General features: G+C 38.5%; 1 protein-coding gene across 4 annotated transcripts in view; it reads right to left on the reverse strand.

Moving 5' to 3' along the window:
• SLC35A3 (solute carrier family 35 member A3) overlaps positions 1–19,488 on the reverse strand; it is a 75,737-nt gene that overhangs the window by 17,898 nt on the left and 38,351 nt on the right. For all 4 annotated transcript variants that reach the window (XM_058303126.2, XM_058303129.2, XM_058303128.2 and 1 more), the window contains exon 5: positions 3,092–3,263. In XM_058303126.2, coding sequence (XP_058159109.1) covers positions 3,092–3,263 — 172 coding nt within the window. The remainder of the gene's footprint in view (positions 1–3,091; positions 3,264–19,488) is intronic.

Below are 19,488 nucleotides of genomic sequence, written 5' to 3' on the forward strand. Positions count from 1 at the left end.
GTGCCCATCAACTGATGAATGGAAAAACAAACTGTGGTGTATACACATGACAGAATATTATGCAGCTGTAAGAGGAAATTAAGTCATGACGCATATGAAAACATGGATGAACCTAGAAGACATTATGTGGAGTAAAGCAAGCCAGTTACAAAAGGACAAATACTGCATGAATATGCTATTATGAACTAAATACATTGTGTAAATTAATGGAGTTAATAACTAGAATACAGGTCACCAGAAAATAGAATTAGGTTAGATAATGGAAAGCTGAGGGTTAATCTGTGCAAAATTGGTAAAAAAAAGTTTGTTAATTTTTGGAAATGAATAGAAAAGGTGAAAGCACAACATAGTGTTTGTAACGAGCAGTGCTATTATATGGGTATTAACAGTGGTTTAAAGACAAAGTCTAAGATCATGTATATTACTAGAAGGAAAGCTAAAAAATTTAACACAAGACTGTATAGCATAGTAAAAGTTCATGTGAAATATGAATATGGGTAATATTTCTTATGTAAGACTATTTCTCTGAAACTAAACAAATGTATATTAATGTTAAAAGATGTTAATATCAGACCAAAAAAGCCACATTATGCTAAGTGAAAGAAACCAGACACAAAACATTATATATTGTATGATTCCATTATATAAAATGTAAATATAAATCAATTTATAAAGATGTAATTAAATAAGTGATTATGTAAGGCTGGGGAAGGAGAAAGGGATTGAGAAGTTATTGCTAAGGGGTGTGGAGTGCTTTACTTGAAGTAATGAAATGGTTCTTAAACTTTTTGTGGTGATGAATGCACAACACTGATTATACTAAAAGCCATTGATTGTACACTTTGGATAGACTGTATGGTATGTGAATATATCTCAGTAAAACTGCTTAAAAAATAACATTTGATAATTACTTTTAAATTTGTTAGTATGTATAGCTCTTCTGCATAGTTTCTAAAAGCTGTATAACATTCTATTGCATGAATGATGATGATGATAATAATAATATAAAATATGTACACAAGACCATGTGCTGCTCGGAATTATTCTAAATGCTTTTCACAGGTTAACTCATAATAGTTCTATGAGGTAGACTTTTATGTCCATTTTATTGATGCAGTCTGAAGCACAGAGACATTAAATAATTGGTCCCAGCTCACACTGTGGTAAGTAATGGACTGAGAACTTCAACTCAGGCAATGTGGCTCTGGGGTCCATAATCTTAATCACTACACTATTTTATCCAAACTGATAATCTATTTAACCAGTTCCCTAAATGTTGTTTCCTATTTTTCATAATTGTGAACAATGTTGAAATGAATCACTGTGCAATCTATCTTTGTGAATTTGTGCAGGATATGTATGTAGGATAAATTATTTTACATTCCTAAAGTGAGATCCAATAAACTTATATCAGTCTATACTCCTACCAACCATATGTAATAGAATTCCTGTTTCTCCACTTTCTACATAACTCTGGATCTCATCAATTTGATGTTTGAAAATGCCATCAAATAGTTGTTTTTTTTTTATCCCCTTCCTTGCGGCCTGCTTGTTGTCTGCCCTCTGTGTCCATTTGCTGTGCATTCTTCTGTGTGTCTGTATTTATTTTTTACTCCCTCCCCCCTTATGGCTTGCTTGTTGTCTGCTCTCTGTGTCCATTCGCTGTGCGCTCTTCTGTGTTTTTACTTGTCTCCCCCATTTCTTTTGTCTTTATGTCTCCCTTTTTTGTTACTTCACCTTGCTGAGTCAGCTCTGTGCGGCCTTGTGGGCTGGGCAAGCCTACCTTCACAAGGAGGCCCCAGAACATGAACCCAGGGCCTCCCATATGGTAAACGGGAGCCCAAGTGATTGAGCCACAGCTGCTTCCCCTCATCAAATAGTTTTAATTTCTGTTCTGTAATTTTGAGTGATCTGTAATTTATTTAAGTATCCTTTTCAAACCTTTGAACCAGCTTACCATTTTTAGTATGAGCAATGTGGTATGAGGTCACACTAAAGAATAAAAAATCCATGAAGCACTATAAAATCATGGATTCCAACCTGTCTTCCATTTTTATCTTAAAAGCAAGAAAATTTGGGGCAACTCATAGAACTTTGAACATTCCTATGTTTTCTGATATTTGCACATTTATATAAATAGCTGACATTTGTTAGTGCTTACTACATGCAAGGCACTTTTTAATAAATACTTCACATAAATTATCTCATTCAATCTTCATGGAAACGTGAGGTAGGTCCTATAATTAACTTTAGTTTTTCAGGCGAGAAAAAGCACAGAAAGGTGAAGTAACTTCTCTAAAGTCATACAAGTGTTAAGTGATAAAATTTAAGATTTGAGTAGTCTAAGATGCCAATTGTTCTTAACCACTATGCTACAGATACTCTCTTTCTGGAATGCTGGATTAAATTGCTTGATGCTTTTCAAGCCTATGAACTTGATCTGAACATAACTGAAGTGAATGGAACAAAAAGAAGTTCGTTTTTTAAAATATTATACTTGAACATTAAAAAAAAAAAAGAACGATATACTTCTACAAATTCTGTGGAGAAACTTAAATCCTATGATATAAAATGAAGGTTCAGTCTGTTACCACATTATTACTGGAAAACAGCTAGAAAGATGGACTTCAATAAAATTTGGAAGGTTTGTTCGGGAAGGTCTGACTTAAAATATAGGTCATTAGGAGTTAGTCAATTCCTTTTTGGGACCCAGAGGGGCCTGTATGAATGCTGATCAAGAAAGACATGGTATACCTATTAACTTGGTGTGGACAGAAAAAAAAAAAATAGTGGTTTCAAAGATGAGCCTCAAAATCACAAAGGCAAAGGCTTAAAATAGAATGTATTGATTTGCTGCTCCTCAATGTTTTATGTAGCTTCTACCAGGAAGAAAACATATCAGGAATTATACTAAAGGCTGGAATCTCTGTATGAAGAATAAAATGTTACAGTATGACAAAAATAGTTTAAATAAAATGAATTCATTTAATATACAACTTTTAAGGCAAAAATCTTGCTAGATATTTGTTTGGATCAACAGCATATTTTTTCCAAGGATTACTAATTTAAAGATGTATAATTTAAAACTTACCAAGCTGAATGTTTCTTATCCACACTGATTGTTTGGTTTCTTTTAAAATTTTCTCAAAGTAAACCCCAGCAAAGCCACTTGAAAAACATGCTGTGAGAACTGCCATAAGTCCTACAAATTGAGAGCCAGCTGAAAGTTCCTTAGAATCAAGTTCTTGAGAATCTGAGGGCCACTGAACAAAAGGGAAAACAAAATGAAAAGAAAAACAAAATTGAAGTTTAATTCTTGTAATACAGTACAAAGAACATATTTAGAATGGATTCTTACACCTAAAGATAAAAATTCCATCAACATCATTCTTGAGAATTGCAGAGAACAGTTTTGAAAGAAAATCTTGGAATCACTTGATTTTGTTCCTGGTCATAACATAGTACTGTTATAACTTATAATCAAAAAATATATATGCAAAGGCATAAGACATAGTGCACACTTCATCTCTTACATAGCCTAATATATAACTTTATGGTAATTCTTTAAAATTTTATTAAAATACACCATTTGAAAGGTAAGTAGATTAAAGAATGAGAATCTTACATTCCCTCTGTTGCCTTAGCAAAAGCAGAGATCAACTGGAAAGTGTTGTGTTAAAGATAACAAAGGGAAGCAAGGATAATTCAACATAAGAAAATTAACTAATATACTATACATTAACACAACAGAAGTAAAAAACATGATCATCTCAATTAATGCAGAAGAGGCATTGACAAAATGCCTTCTTTATGAAAAATATTTAGAAACTTCCTCAATATGATTAAGGGCGTATAAGAACCCACAGCTTTCATACTCAATGGTGAAAGACTAAAAGCTTTCCCTCTAAGATCAGGAACAATATAAGGATACCCATATCACCACTGTTATTTAACTTTAGGACTAGAATTTCTAGCTAAAGCAATTATGCAAGTGGGAGAAATAAAACACATCAAAATGAAAAGGAAGAAGTGAAAAGTCCCTGTTTGTAGACAGCATGGCCCTAAATGGACAAATACCTGAAAAATCCAAAGCAAAGCTATTGGAATTAATAATGAATTCAGCAAAGGGGTACAAGATGAACATCCAAAAGTCAGTGATGTTTCTATACATTAGTAATGAACAATCTGAAGAAGAAATCAAGAAAAAAATTCCATTTTCAGCAGCAACTTCCAGAATCAACTATCTAGGAATAAATCTAACCAAGGATGTAAAGGACTCATATATAGAAAACTAGAGAACACTGCTAAAAGACATCAAGAGGCCCTAAATAAATGGAAGGACATTTCTTCATGGATTGAAAGACAATATTGTTAAGATGTCAATCCTATCTGTATTAGTCTGCCAAAAGGGTGCTGATTCAAAGTATGAGAAATCCATTGGCTTTTAGAAAGGATATTTATTTGGAGTTAGAGCTTTCAGTTACAAGGCCTTAAAGAGTCCAACTCAAGGTTGCTTTCTCATAAAGTCAGTTGCCATGTATTGAAGCAAGATAGTCGCTCACCTCTCCCCTCTGGGCTTCCTCTCAGCTGCAGACTGGCATAGGGCTTGTTTCTCAGGGCTTCCTCTCTCTCCTGGCAGGGCTAGTTTCTCTGCATACTGGTCTCGACTCTTCTCAAAGTCAGCTGTAAGCTACCAAACAAATGGCTCATCTTTCCCAAAGACCTTAGCTGTTTGAGCTTTCTCCTTTCTGTCACATGGCAGGATCAAAATGACAGTTTTCTCCTCTTGCATCTTCTTGAGTGTTCGTTTATATTGGCCCACCAAGCGGTCAGGGACTCAACCTGAGTTATGCCTTACTGATGTAGCCAATCAGAAGTGCTAAATTCATTTTATCAAGTAAACTTAATTGGAGGCCCCTCACTGAATTTGATACAATCAAAAGGTATCACACCCAGAGGAAAAGATTAGTTTACAAACATAATCTTTCTCTTTTTTGGGACTCACAAAAAGAATCTCAAACTGTCATACTACCCAAAACAATTTACAAATTCAGTGCAATCCCAATAAGAAATCCAACAGCCTTCTCTGCAGAAATGGAAAATCAACAGCCCAAGACATACTGAAAAAGAAGAATTAACTTGGAGGACTCCCATGTCTCTATCTTAGAACTTATTACAAAGCCACTGTGATCAAAACAGCATGGCTGTTCAAAGACAGACATAAAGACCAATGGAATCAAACAAGTTCAGAAATCAATACACACATTAATTGCCAACTGATTTTTGAAAAGGAGGCAAAGATCACAAAATTGGGAAAGAACAGTCTCTTCAACAAATGGTGCCAGGAGAAGTGGATATCCACGTGGCAAAGAAAGAAAGTGGACCCTACCTCACACCATATACAAGAATTAATTCAAAACGGATCAAAGAAATTATATCTTTGATGTGGAGACAGTGGCCACTGGAGTTGCTGAAGGCAGGGAGAGGGAAAAGAGGTGTAATATGTGGGAAAAGTGGGGGGTATGATGGGTAGGGCATATGAGAATCCCCTATGTATTTTTTTTTATAGATTATTTATCACTCCCCCCCCTTGCAGCTTGTTTGCTATCTGCTCTCTGTGTCCATTTGCTGTGTGTTCTGTGTGTGCTTGTCTCCCTTTGTTGCATCATCTTGCTGCAACTGCTCTCCGCACGGCGCAGGCCATTAGCTCTCCATGTGGCGCAGACCATCTTGCCTTCACAAGGAGGCCTTGGGACTTGAACCCAGGGCCTCCCATATGGTAGATGGGAGCACAATTGATTGAGCCACAGGCGCTTTCCCCCTGTATTTTTAAAATGTAACATTTTGTGTGATCTATATATCTTTTAAAAATAAATTAAGAGGGAAGTGGCTGTGGTTCAATCAGTTGGGCTCCCGTCTACCATACGGGAGGCCCTGGGTTCATGTTCCAGGGCCTCCTTGTGAAGGCAGGCTGGCACGCTGATGCTGCAGAGCACCGCCCAGCCTGCAAGTGCCACGGAGAGCCGACTCAGCAAGGTGACACAACAACCAAAAAAAAGGTAGACGAGCAAAAACACAGAAAAGTGCACAGTGAATGGACACAGAGCAGACAGCACACAAAAAGCCACAAGGAGGGGTAATAAAAAAAAATTATGAATATATTTTTAAAAATGGATCAAAGAACTAAATATAAGAACCAGAACTATAAAATATCCAGAAGAATAATTGGGAAGCATCTTCAGGATCTTGCATAGGCAGTGGTTTCTTAAACTTTACACTGAAAGCACAAACAACAAAAGAAAAAATAGATAAATGGGACCTCATCAAAATTAAAAACTTTTGTGCATCAAAAGACTTTATCACACTTCTGGTATGATGGAAGAATAGAGACCTAGGACTCACTTCTTCACCAGAAAAATCGCTAGAGCACAAGCAGAAATTGTCCGTAACACTGTTGTAGGCCTTAGGACACAAGGGAAAGGTCAGAAACCACTAAGAAAGGGGGGCAAAGAAAAAGAGACTTGATGGAAAAGGATTAAGTAAAAGTTGCAGCTGCTGTGCTCATCCCTCCACCCCTGGAGCAGATGGCACTGGGGCCTATAGCTGATTCAGCTTTTGGCCAACAAATCTGTTCTGCTCTATCTGAGTCATGCCCTTCCAGGACTGGCGTGGGGTCCCAACATTGTTTGCATTGGGAGCTGGCAGGAGACTAAAGCAATCCTATCTTCTCAAACACCCTCCCTAATGACCTGGATTGGTTGCTAAGAGGACACAGAAGGGAGTGGAATTATTTCCTCCCTGGGAAAAGGGCAGGGGGGCTGGCCAAAGGAGGAGAGTATCTTCTGTGAAAGTTTGTTTTGTAAGGCTTGGCTCTGAGCAGCCCTGTTTTGAGGCACCACCAGCTTGGTCTTTGTTACAGTAAACACATTCTGACCCGGCTGTGAAGTGGAACCGTCTGTCAAACAGCACCATCTGCTGACAGACCAAGAAAGCACATGCAAAGAAGATAAAAAATAAAGAGGCTTTTGCAGGCTTTAACAGCCTCACTCCACAAGGCCCTTGGAAACTGGCTGCAACCCATTATTGAGTCCATGGCCCTGATTTGAGCAGGGGCTCAGGGAGTTGAAAGATAGCATGAGGCTCAACTACATATATGCCATGGGAGTTTCAGAGGGAGAAGAGAAGGGTGAGGGTACAAAAAGAATATTTGAGGAAATAATGGCTAAATATTTCCCAACCCTCATGAAAGACATGAATTTATCTGTCCAAGAAGCACAACATATGCCAATCAGAAAATATCTGATAGACCTACTCCAAGACACATACATGTGCCAAAGATAAAGAGAAAATTCTGAAAGCAGCAAAGGAGAGGCAAACCATCACATACAAGGGATACCCAGTAAAACTTAGTGTGGATTTCTCATCAGAAACCTTGGAGGGGAGAAGACAGTGAATGATATAATTAAGATACTGAAAGAGAAAAATTGCCAGGAAAGAATTCTTTATCTGGCAAAATTGTCCTTTAATTATAAAGGTGAATTTAAAATATTCACAAATGATCAGAAATTAAGAGTTCATAGATAAGAATCCAGCTTTGCAGGAAACACTAAAGGGAGTTCTGCAACCAAAAAGGAAAAGACAGGAGAGAAGCTTGGATGAGAGTATAGAAGTAAAGACTATTAGAAAGGATAATAAAAAAGATTAAAAAAACACATGAAAATAAGATATGACATGAAAGCCAAAGAATAAAATGGTTGAAGTAATTAATGCATTTACAGTAATAACACTGAGTGTGAATGTATTAAACTCCTCAATCAAAAGATACAGGCTGGGAAGCAGACGTGGCTCAACCAGCTAGGTACCCACCTACCATATGGGAGGTCCAGGTTCGGGTCCCAGTGCTTCCTAAAAAAGTAGACAAGCAAACACCACCCCTGTTGCAGCTAGACGCTGCCCCCTGTTGCAACAAGCAGATGCCCCAAGCCAGCGGACGCTGCAGCCTGAGGGGAGTGGATGTGGCTTGGGCTGTTGGGCACTCGCCTCTCATGTGGGTGGTCCCAGGTTCAGTTCCCAGTGCCTCCTGGAGAACGTGAGCAAAACAATGAGCAGACAGAAAAGAGAACCATCTGGGGGAGAGGAGGATAAAGAAAGAAAAATAAGGTAAATAAATCTTAAAAAAAAAAAAAAGATATGGGCTGACAGAATGAATAAAAAAACATGAGCCATCCACGAACTGTCTACAAGAGACTCACCTTAGACCCAAAGACACAAATAGGCTAAAAGTGAAAGGTTAGAAAAATATATTTCATGCAAACAATAACCAAAAAAGAGCAAGGGTAGCTATACTAATATGAGACAAAACAGACTTTAAATGCAAAAAACAGTGATTATACAGAAAGCCATTACATATAAATAAAAGAGGCAATTGACCAGAACAAAATAAGTCATAAATATCTATGCACCTAACCAGGGTACTCCAAAATACATGACGCAAACTCTGGTAAAACTGAAAGGAAAAACAGATGTCTCTACAATAATAGTCGGAGACTTCAACATGCCACTCACATCAATATACAGAACAACTAGAAAGAAGATCAACAAGGAAATAGAGAACTTGAATAATATGATAAACCGGAACTGAGAGGCATATATTGCACACCAAATCAGCAGTTCATACATTCTTCTCAAATGCTCATGGATCTTTCAACTTATAGGCAACATGTTGGGTCACAAAGCTAGTCTCAATAAATATAAAAAGGCTGAAATTATACAAAACAACTTCTCGGATCAGAACACAATTAAGCTGGAAATCAATAATAGGTAGGAAATGGGAAAATGTGCAAATGTAGAGAGGCTAAACAATCCACTCCTAAACAATCAGTGGGTCAAAGAAGAACCTGTAAGAGAAATTAGTAAGTATATTGAGACAAATGAAAAATAAAACAAAACTTTGGCTTGGACAAAGCAAGTTCAGATATGGGAGCCAGCCGGCCATTCCTGAGGTTTATTGGGGATAACAAGGAGATCAGTACAAACTTGGTGTGTGGACTCTGATTCTATCTTTGTTCTACCCCACATACAGATGTTGAAGTCTGAGCACTAGTCTTAGGACCTTATATGCCTAGATTCTCTTTAAAATTTTATCCATAGCAGAAAATCCATTGTGTGGCTCCTGGATGGCTGTAAAAGTTGCCTGGTACTTCTTTCAACAAGGAGTCTGTCACTGAGAACTAGACAACCATTTCAATAAATCTTAAGTCACAAAAAGAAGTCACTGGAAACCACATCAGGAATGGAAGCTTAGACCACGTCCATGTTGCTGCTTCTCCTGGAGGGAGAAAATGGGCCCTGTCGCATTCCAGTTAAATCTATTTGACGGTTTTGTTCAAATTAGTTAAAAACTTGAACTATGTTTTTAGAAATATTAAAGAAGTGACCTAGCACCCCCATATGGTATATGAATAAAGTATCTGTATCTGTAGTATTTATAAATAAGATTATGCACGAAACAGACAATATAATAGTCCTAACCTTAAATGAAGGTTTTATACTGCAGAATATAACTGCTTTTGTGATTTTTTTTTAAGCAGATTTATTTTAAAAAGTGAATTATTTCAGTGTAGGCAAAACTGTTAAGTTTTATTGTTAAGTATGCTTTTTCATGTGCAAGGACCTGTCAGTTAACTAATAAAACTTTTTTTATTTATATGTTTGTAGCTATTATGTGGACATTGTTCTACAAAATAAAAAATGTAGTGTGGTCCATAGCTCAACATTTGGAACCAGTTACAGACAAACATCATCATAAATTATTCACAACAAACAGTTGTAGTAAATGTTTCACATTATCAGTGCTGTACAATAAAAAGGTAATGTTTGTATAACATGGTTGCAAGCTTTTAATTTATACTACTATACTTTTAGTATTTTATATTAGGGAGTTTTGCCTATAATTTGAAAAAAGGATATAAAGTATTTTACAAATAGTATGTCAGTTTAAGGAAAACGAGAAAAGAAACTGTTAAAATTTCTTGTTTTGTTTTAAGGTCAAACAATATGAGAAATTTATGCTACTTAAACAGAAAAACCACCAATATTTGTCAGCTCCTCAATAAACTTGGGCCTGCCATTTCTTAAATTGATTTAACTTTTCTACAAAGCCCTTAAAAATTCTAACAAAACTTTGATGAATTAACTTTAGGACTGTGACATCAATAAAAGCCATTTTACTGTAAGCAGTGGTCTCTTTTTTACACACCCAAAAACAGGATTCATATAACACTGGTTATTGTGAACAGTAAAATGGAAAGAAATATCAAGTGTCTGGGAGTATAATTGGACATAACTTGGAAATTTTCTGAATTCCTGATTATCTTCTCATATTAAAACAAAGCACAATGTCCTCTTATTATTCAAAATACAATTTTAGGTTGATTACTTTGTTCATTGCATCAAGTTAACTAATGACCCTGGTCCCACCTGTAAGCCAGCATGCTGGGAGACTGGGGCAAAATCTAAACTTGAAGAGAAGATGTTTTGTGTACCTCATTTTTGCACATTGTAAGTGAGGTAGAACCTGACACTCTTAACTTCTTAACTGCCTTCCAAAAAAATTGTGCAAGGGATATCATGGGTAGCTAGATAGCTGTGCAAGGAGTTATATCACTCCGGAAGAAAGAATCAGTCTTCTCAGTTAAAAGAGGAAAAAGAGAACAATCTGTTTCTAATACAACAACAAATTACCATCAGAAGATGGACTGTTTCTGCCATGAGGTAACTAAGCAAAAAGAGTTTCAAACACTCATCATCAGTTTATTTCTATTGGAAATGAACACTTAGCTACACAATTCTGTTTTCTACATTGATGAGATGTAACATCACCATGTCATACCATCTCTTAACATAGAATGATTTATTTGGGGATGTGTCAAGCATTGGGAAAAGAAAACCCAAGTGGCTTGATGTTGCTATAGTTCAGCAGTTGAATGTTTTTATTATTTATCTGTGTCCTTTTTGGTGTGCAATGTTTTTGGTGTGTTTTTGTTTTGTTTTGTTTTTCGGTTAATCTTTGGTACCATAGTGTTACCTCTTCTCCCAAAAGGATGTGTATATAACTTAAAAAGAAAAATGTACAGTGCTGTTAATAAGATGGCTCCTGCCATTGCTGTGAGGCTGAACCACTCTACTAAGGGTGGCCTTCTCTCTGCATGCTGAAGAGACATTATTTTTATGTTACTGTCCGTGCAGGGCTAGGAGCCTCCCTGGACCAACTGGAAATTGTCCCCTAGATCCAGTATTTTTATTATCAAATCTTGTGACTCAACAAATATACTTAATTGAAATGGATGTCTTAGCCTAAGTTACTATTTTTGTCCTATGGAATTGAATAAAATGCAGGATATAATATTTTTTTAAAAAGAGGATTTATGAAATATTGTGTGCAAACAAATTAGATAATCTAATAATGAAATGGACAAATACCTAGAAATGCACAAACTACATTAATTCTAATTAGAAGAACTCAACAAACCAATCACATTTAAAGAGACTGAATCAGTCATCAAAAATCTCCCAACAAAATAAAGTCCAGGACCAGATAGCTTCACAGGTGAATTCTATCAAGCATTTCTAAAAGCATTAACACCAATCCTGTTTAAACTCTTCCAAAAATTTGAATAAGAGGAAAAATTACTCAATACATTTGGGGTAACTGGCCCCAAATAGCCAAAAATGTCTGAAAAAGGAAGAACGAAGTTGGAGGACTCTCACTTCCTGACTTTAAAGCACATTACTTTAATTTTATTTTTATCTGAGGAGCACCTGCTTCCCACGTACAAGTCCTGGGTTCAATCCCCAGTACCTCCTCCAAAAAAATAAAATAAATTAATGCATACTACTTAGCTACAGTGGTTAGAACTGCACGGTACTGGCATAAAGATAGGCTGACCAGTGGAACCAAATAGAGAACTCAGAAATACACCCTCACATCTATGGTCAAGTGATGTGAGCACCCTGATGGGCCAGAACAATCTAGTCAACAAATGGTGCTGGGAGAATAGGATATCCATATCCAAAAGAAAGAAAGAAGACCCCTATCTCACAGCTTATACAAAAATTAACTCAAAATGGATCAAGTACCTAAATATAAAAGCTACTACCATAAAACTCCTAGAAGAAAACGTAGGAAAACATCTTCAAGATCTTGTGGTCAACAGTAGTTTCTTAAACCTTAACATCCAGAGCACAAGCAATGTAAGAAAAAGTAGATAAATAGGACTTCCTTAAAGTTAAACACTTCTGTTCTTCAAAAGACTTGCTAAGAAAGTAAAAAGGCAGCCTACTCAATGGTAGAAAATATTTGGAAACAACATATCAGATAAGGGTTTGATATCCATGATATATAAAGAGATCACGCAACTCAATGATAAAAAGACAAGCAACCTAATTAAAAAATAGGCAAAAGACTTGAATAGACATTTCGCCAAAGAGGAAATACAAATAGCCAAAAGCACATGAAATAATGCTCAACATCACCAGCTGTTAGGAAAATGCAGATCAAAACTACAATGAGGTATCATTTTGGACCTTGCAGAACGGCCATTAAAAAAAATAAAATAGAAAACTACAACTGCCAGAAAGGGTATGGAGAAACAGGAACACTCACTGATGGTAGGAATGTAGAATGGTGCAGCCGCTGTGGAAGACAGTATGGCAGTACCTCAGGAAGCTGAAAATAGAACTACCGAATGAGCCACCAATACCATTACTAGGAATATATTTAGAACTGAGAGCAAGGACGTGAACTGACATTTGCACACCGATGTTCATAGCAGCATTATTTGCAATTGCTAAAATATGAACTAATGAAATGGATAAATAAAATGTGAACTAAATATGAACTAAATACCATGATTAAACTCATGGTGGTAAACTCTAGGGCCCCAGCAGAGTGCTGCCCCATGCAGGAGTACTGGACCAAGCAGCAAGCTAGCGCAGCAAGATGACATAAAAAAAGAGACACAGAGGAGAGACAGGAAGAGACGCAGCTGACCAGGGAGCTGAGGTGGCGTAAGAGATTGAGCACCTCTCTCCCACTCTGGAAGGTCCCAAGATCAGTTCCTGGTACTGCCTAAAGAGAAGACAAGCAGACACAGAAGAATACACAGCAAAAGGACACAGAAAGCAGACAATGGGGGAGGGTGGGAGGATGGAAATAAATAAATCTTAAAAAAAACAAAAACAGGGAAGATAGACACAACGAGGGAGTGGGGAGAAATAAATTAATCTTGTAAAAATATATAAATAAATAAATGAAATTTCTAGTCTCAGAAAAAAAACCCATTAGAATGGTGACAATTAAAAAAAAAATTACAAGTGTTGGAGAGCAAGGAGAAAAAGAGGAATACTCATTAATTGTTGGTGGGAATGTAAAATTTTATAGCCAATGAGGAAAACAGTTTGGCATTCCTCAGAAAGTTAAGTATAGAATTACCATATGACCCATCAATTCCACTTCTAGGTATATACCCAAAAGAATTGAAAGCAGGGATCTGAACAGGTATTTGCACACCAATGTTCATACCAGCATTATATGCATTTGCCAAAAGATGAAAGGAACCCAGGTGTCCATCAACTGATGAACAGATAAACCAAATGTTGTATATACATACAATAGAATATTATTCAGCATTATAAAGGGATGAAGTTCAGATACATGTGACAACATGGATGAACTTTGAAGACACTGTGCTGAGTGAAATAAGCCAGACAGAAAAGGTCAAATAGTGTATGGTTTCAGTGACATGAAATAATTAGAATAAGCAAATCCATATCAGAAACAAGATTATAGTTTACCATGGTCCAGAGTAGGGATAGGGAATGGAGAGTTAATGCTTAACTTTGTAGAGTTTCTACTTGGGTTGATGGAAAAATTTTGGTAATGGATGGCGGTGATAGTAGCGCAACACTGTGAAGTTAATGGCAGTGAATTAGAAATATGAGTATGGTTAAAAAGGGAAATTTTAAGTAGTATATGTTATCAGAATAAAAACCCATAGGGTGCATCTCACCCTGTAGCACACTCGCACCCATGTCTTGAGTCGTGTACTTACCTCATTTCTAGTTTTGTTTCTTAATATACTCATTACTCCCTTACTTACCTTAAATTCTTAAATCCTTAAATTCTTTTATGCGACATAGCCAAGAACCTGGAAGCCCAGAACCCAAAGCTTTCCACTAACATATGTGGTAAGCCAAGCTAGAAGACCAAGAGGCAAGGACTGATGAGTCTAGACTTTTAATTATAGACTCTTGGTGTCCTCTTGTTTTATTAGTAAGGCCACGGGAGACTCTCGCCCTGGGCCATGCCCAGAGGTTAGTTCTTTATTCAGCCCCTGGAAGGCCCTGCAATTCCTCTTAATCCATAACCTCAAGGCCCTCCCCAAGACTGTCTGCCTGTAAACCACAGATTAGTCTCTGATTCTTAACATGCCTCTTAATGTTCAGTTTAACTGCAAACTTGGTCCCTGTTAATGGCTATAAAATGAACTCTTTCTCACGGCCGCTTTCTAAGACCTCTGCAAGAGTAGGCCAAAAGAAAGGTCTCTAGCCAGTCCCTTTTCTAGGGAGAAAATCCAGCTTGGTAGCTTCAGTCTAGAACCCAGATGCAGACATCTCCCAAGATCTAGGATGCCCTAGGGATGCCCACCGGCACAGCCTCTGGGTTTTTGGGATGCTGTGAACCAGGGTGCCAACTCCAAATGTCCCCCAAGGCATAAGCAACTTGGGTTTGGAGGCTAAAAGTTCAGTCAGACTGACAGACTTATTTTTCATTTCTCCCCTAGAACAATGGGAGGCTTTTCCAGCATTCCAGCAGACGCCCCATTGGCTTGTTTTCTCAAGAACTGGGACAACCTGCCTACTGATGGTCTAAAAAGAGGCTAATCTTTTCCTGTCACATCATGTGGTCACAGTATGGCCAGGAGTAGCCTCTCTATGGTAACCTGAATTCCAGTTAAACCTGTATAAGAGGAAAGGAGGGGCCAGATAGATCAGAGAGCCAGAGCCATGTGGTCATATCTCTTTAGAGGGATGAGGAAATGTACTACCAAACCAGTCAGTTTTAATAAGCTGAGGGAATTACTCAGAGACAGAACCTAAAAACCCAGCTTTATTTCAAGGAAAGCTGACAGAAGCAATAAAAATAACCTCTGATAGTTCCGGACTCCAGAAAAGGACCAATCCTCCTAGGAACTCACTTTATTAGCCAGACTGCTTGGATATCCAGAGAAAGCTGTAAAAAAAACTTTCCCTGGGCCCCCAGACTTGCATTAACTCCCTTTTAGAAAAAGCCTTCTCAGTTTTCAACAATCTAGACCACGCAGCCAGGATAGAGAAGTTAAGGAGTGGCAGGCATTAGGTCTGGGATAGGTTTACCTTTCAGCTGCCACCCTTAAAGGAGGCACTGTCACCTCAGGGCCATCTGAATCCAAGCTCCAAGTCAGCAGAAACCTGGCCCCAAGCTGCCTCACCACCCAGACTATCTGGGCCTTGCCACAGGTGAGGATGGAAGGGCCTGAGGGGCCTGAAGTCTCACGCATAAACCATCAACCAGGAGGAGCCTTGGGTGATCCTTGATGTGGCAGGTAAGAATCTTAATTTAATTAACATAGGAGCCACCTACTTGGTCCTAACTTGCCACTCAGGACCTCTCTCATCTTGATTGTGCCTAATAAGGGGAATGAATGGGGAATCAAGACCTAGGCCATTTACTAAACCTCTCCCCTGTAGAAGAGGAAACCTCCTCCTAAGCCATTAATTAAGATTAAAAAGTTCCTGGAGAATGGCTTCTCTCAGGTTTTTCCCTATGCTCAGTAAATGTGTAAAATTCTCTCTTCTGTTCTAATCTGTGCTTACTCTTTGTCAGTCTGCTCATGTCTAGGAACTCATAAATCAGTTTTGGGGTTCGCCTGTTACAAATTGGATAATGGTCAAAGGTAACCTAAATATGAGTTTTTAAATTTCAATACTATCTTGCAACTGAATTTGATGTATAAAAGAAATCACAATTGGAATCAGTTCAGCTGCTGGAAAAGGAGGAAAACTTAGCAAGGTTAATGTTACTAATAAAGTAGTTTTAGTTGCTTAGGTAATAAACAAAAGTGTCTAATTTGTTTTTAAATGAAAACTTACTAGAAACTGTAACTAAGAGTTAAGATCATTATATAATACCTTTATTATAAAACAGCAAAAGCTGAAATTGCTATAACGGGTAGATTTAGCCTAGACCTACTATTGTGATGGCAATTCTAAATTGTTTATCTTTGATTATGGTTATTTGGTGATGAGCTTACTTAGATTTGAGCTATTGTGATGGTAATCCTAGGCTAATTTACCTTTGTTTATGGTGTTAAGCCAAACCCTCCTGTTTGCTAGCTATTGTGAGGGTAACTCTAAACTGTTTTACCTTTGCTTGTGGTTATTTCAGGATTAGCCTCACCCTTGGGTGTACTTGCTCACCATTGTATGTAACTACTCTATTCTCCCATTTGTATCTATGGCAACTTCTGCTCCCCCTAGTTTGGGGGAAGGCAAATTTGAGACACTGGTCTCAAATTTCTTCCACTCGCTTTAACAACCCTGCTTTTTCTCATGATTTTCCAGGTATGGATTCCCATTTACCTACTCTGATCCAGAGCCCAGAGGGACCCCATGACCTCTAAGGAAACTGCTGAGTTGAACTCCCCACTCTTCCAGTCCAGTAGCTGCTGAAGTCCTGTTATCTTCAAGCACTGGTGAGTGGGGGATCTCCCACCTTAAGCATCAGGAATTCTGACAGCAGCAGGTCATGAAAAAAAAAAGTTTTTCCTTGAGACTTCAATGATCTCAGTGAGTTTATACTGGAATTGGTATTGCTATCCAAGGTCTGTCAAAGTCAAAATGGGAAATAAGCAAAGTTCTGAAAACGTTGCAGATTGTACGTTATGGCACTGGGAACAATTTGGTTACAAGATAATGACCAAAAACAACAAAATTCTTGTGTAAAAGTGCAGATTAATTAGACATAGCCATCAAAGAGATGTTTTTGATTGTTATTTTACACTTAAACTTATTTTGTAAGAGAATTACAATTCTAAGTAACATTAGTGAGTTGTGTGTTTGTGTCTCTCTTTATCTATTTGTTATAAGATAAAGGAATGGCTCTGTTAAGTACTGCCTTTATTTTGCTTGCCATATGCCTTTCTTGTTGTTGCCTATACTGTCTTTGTGAGTTTATGTCTAGGGTAGTGCCTCTCCATACCTCTCCTAGCTGTCCTATGCATAACCACCACTGTGGGAACTGGGATTGACAGTTTATACCAAACCCAGCAGAGTTAACCAATAGCATAAAAGAACTCAAGGAAGAATGCTGTTTCCCACCAAATTTTGGAAGGTGTAATCTCTGAAGGCACCTGGCCTTTCTCACACTCTGGTCCAGTATGCCAAGGCTGGCCCCCTTTTGGGGCTTGCTTACCACCATCTTCTTTATCCTTTTAGTAGGACCATGTATCTTAAATTCTAATTAAGTGTATTTCTTCCAGAATTGACATCTTCCAGAACAAGATAATAGTCATAAGGGGATTTCATCCAGCTCGAACCATTGTGCCAGGCCTGTCTTCCCTCAACCTCAATAAAATAGCCAGAGTGTTTTACATCCTCTCAGGCAGGGACTACTCCCCCTAACCAGAGGGAAGCAGCTACAGAAGAATGACCATCACACTTCAGCTCCCCCATAAGATTAAGGGTGTAAACTCTCGGGGCGGTGGGGGGGGGGGGGGGGAGCAGAGGGGGGAGTAGAAGCAGGTTAGTATAGGGAGAAAGGAAAGGGGGCTGGGACCCAGCAGAGAACTTGGCCATGAAGACCCGCCTAGAAATGCCCTGCTACTAATAACAAAGCCAAAAAGATCATAACTTAGACCCTGGCCATGAGGTCCCATTTGGAACTCTTTGTGCGGTCAAAGGGAAGGCCTGGATAACTCCAAACAATAGGCCTCCCCATTGTCCCCCTGACAGCTAACACATGGGGCAACTAATCAGAACAGCAAACAGCTGGGGCCCCTCCCCAACATTAGGAAAGGAGGGAAGGAAATGTTTTAAAAAGGATTAACCTGGGGCCCCATGTGTGCATCTCATCTTTAGCTGCTAGCACCCAAGTCTTGGGTTGTATACTTATCTCATTTCTTGTTTCTTAATAAACTCTTTACTCCCTTGCCTATCCTAAGGTGTGTCCCTAAATTCTTTCATGTGAGATAGCAAAGAACCTAAAAGCCCAGAACCCAAAGCATTCAGCTAACATTATTATGATTATTTTATAAAAATGGCATCAAGCTTGGCTCACCTTTCTTTTCATTATGTAATATATCATGAGTATCTTTCCATGCCTATAAATACAGATCGACTTAAAACAAAAAACAAAAAACAACCAATAAGACTGTATAGCATTGACAGTGAACCCAATTGTAAATAATGGGCTACAGTTAATAGTACAATTATAGAAGTGTTCCTTCAAGAAATATAACAAATGCACCTCATTAACATAAGGTGTTAAAAATACGGTGGCACAGAAAGGAGCTCCAAGAGTCAGCTGGTGCTATAGGGCAATTATAAATCATCCAGAGCTATCTAAAGCACCAGTCAGGGAGCTCCAGGAGACCAGAAGAGCATCCTGCAACATCCTTGAAAGGATGGAAGGGGGAGAATGCACATTAACAGAGAAGATTTGTGAGTAGAGCACACCACGCCACGGAAGCCAATGCCCATCTTCCACTGGTGGCAGAAGTCGCCTCAGGAGCTATTCTATGGCTGATATTGGAAGCTCCATTTCCCAAAAACAGGGAAGGAAGAAACAGTTGGCCACTGACTTCAGCTACTGATTAGTAAGTTTGGCTGGCTAAAGTATAACCCTAAAAACAGATTGGTCCAAGTTAGAAAGAGGCCAGTAGCTGCCATTTTGACCCCACCCACAGCATGAAGGGAAGAGGAGCAGACTGAAAATCACAGTGACAGTAAGGACCAGCTTCTTTCTACCTAGATTGGACTACAGCCCTAGCCTAGGCTCCAGCCCCACCTTTGATAGGGAGGAAGCTGATGGGACCTGCACCAGCCTAGGTACTGCAGGTACATTTGGCTGGCAGACTGAGTAGCTGGACACCTGGGGTTCCATTCCTGCACCCCCATAGGATAGGAAAGGAGCTGTGTTTACTTGGCCTGTCTGGGCAACTGAAGGCACTTTCAGCCTACATAAACTGAGTTGTCGAGTACCTTCAATTCCACCTCCATCCTTCCAACCCCATAGGATAGGAGGGGACCAGGGTCTCTTCAGCTTCTCTGGGAAACTGCAGGTGCTTTCAGCTCACAGACTGGATATTCAGGCACCAGTAGGTCCTTCCCTGCCCAAAAGGATAAGAGGGGAGCTATGCTTCCTCAGCCTCTCTGGGTAACCGCAGATAC

This window comes from Dasypus novemcinctus, chromosome 9 (genome assembly GCF_030445035.2).
Source record: "Dasypus novemcinctus isolate mDasNov1 chromosome 9, mDasNov1.1.hap2, whole genome shotgun sequence".
NCBI lineage: Eukaryota > Metazoa > Chordata > Mammalia > Cingulata > Dasypodidae > Dasypus > Dasypus novemcinctus.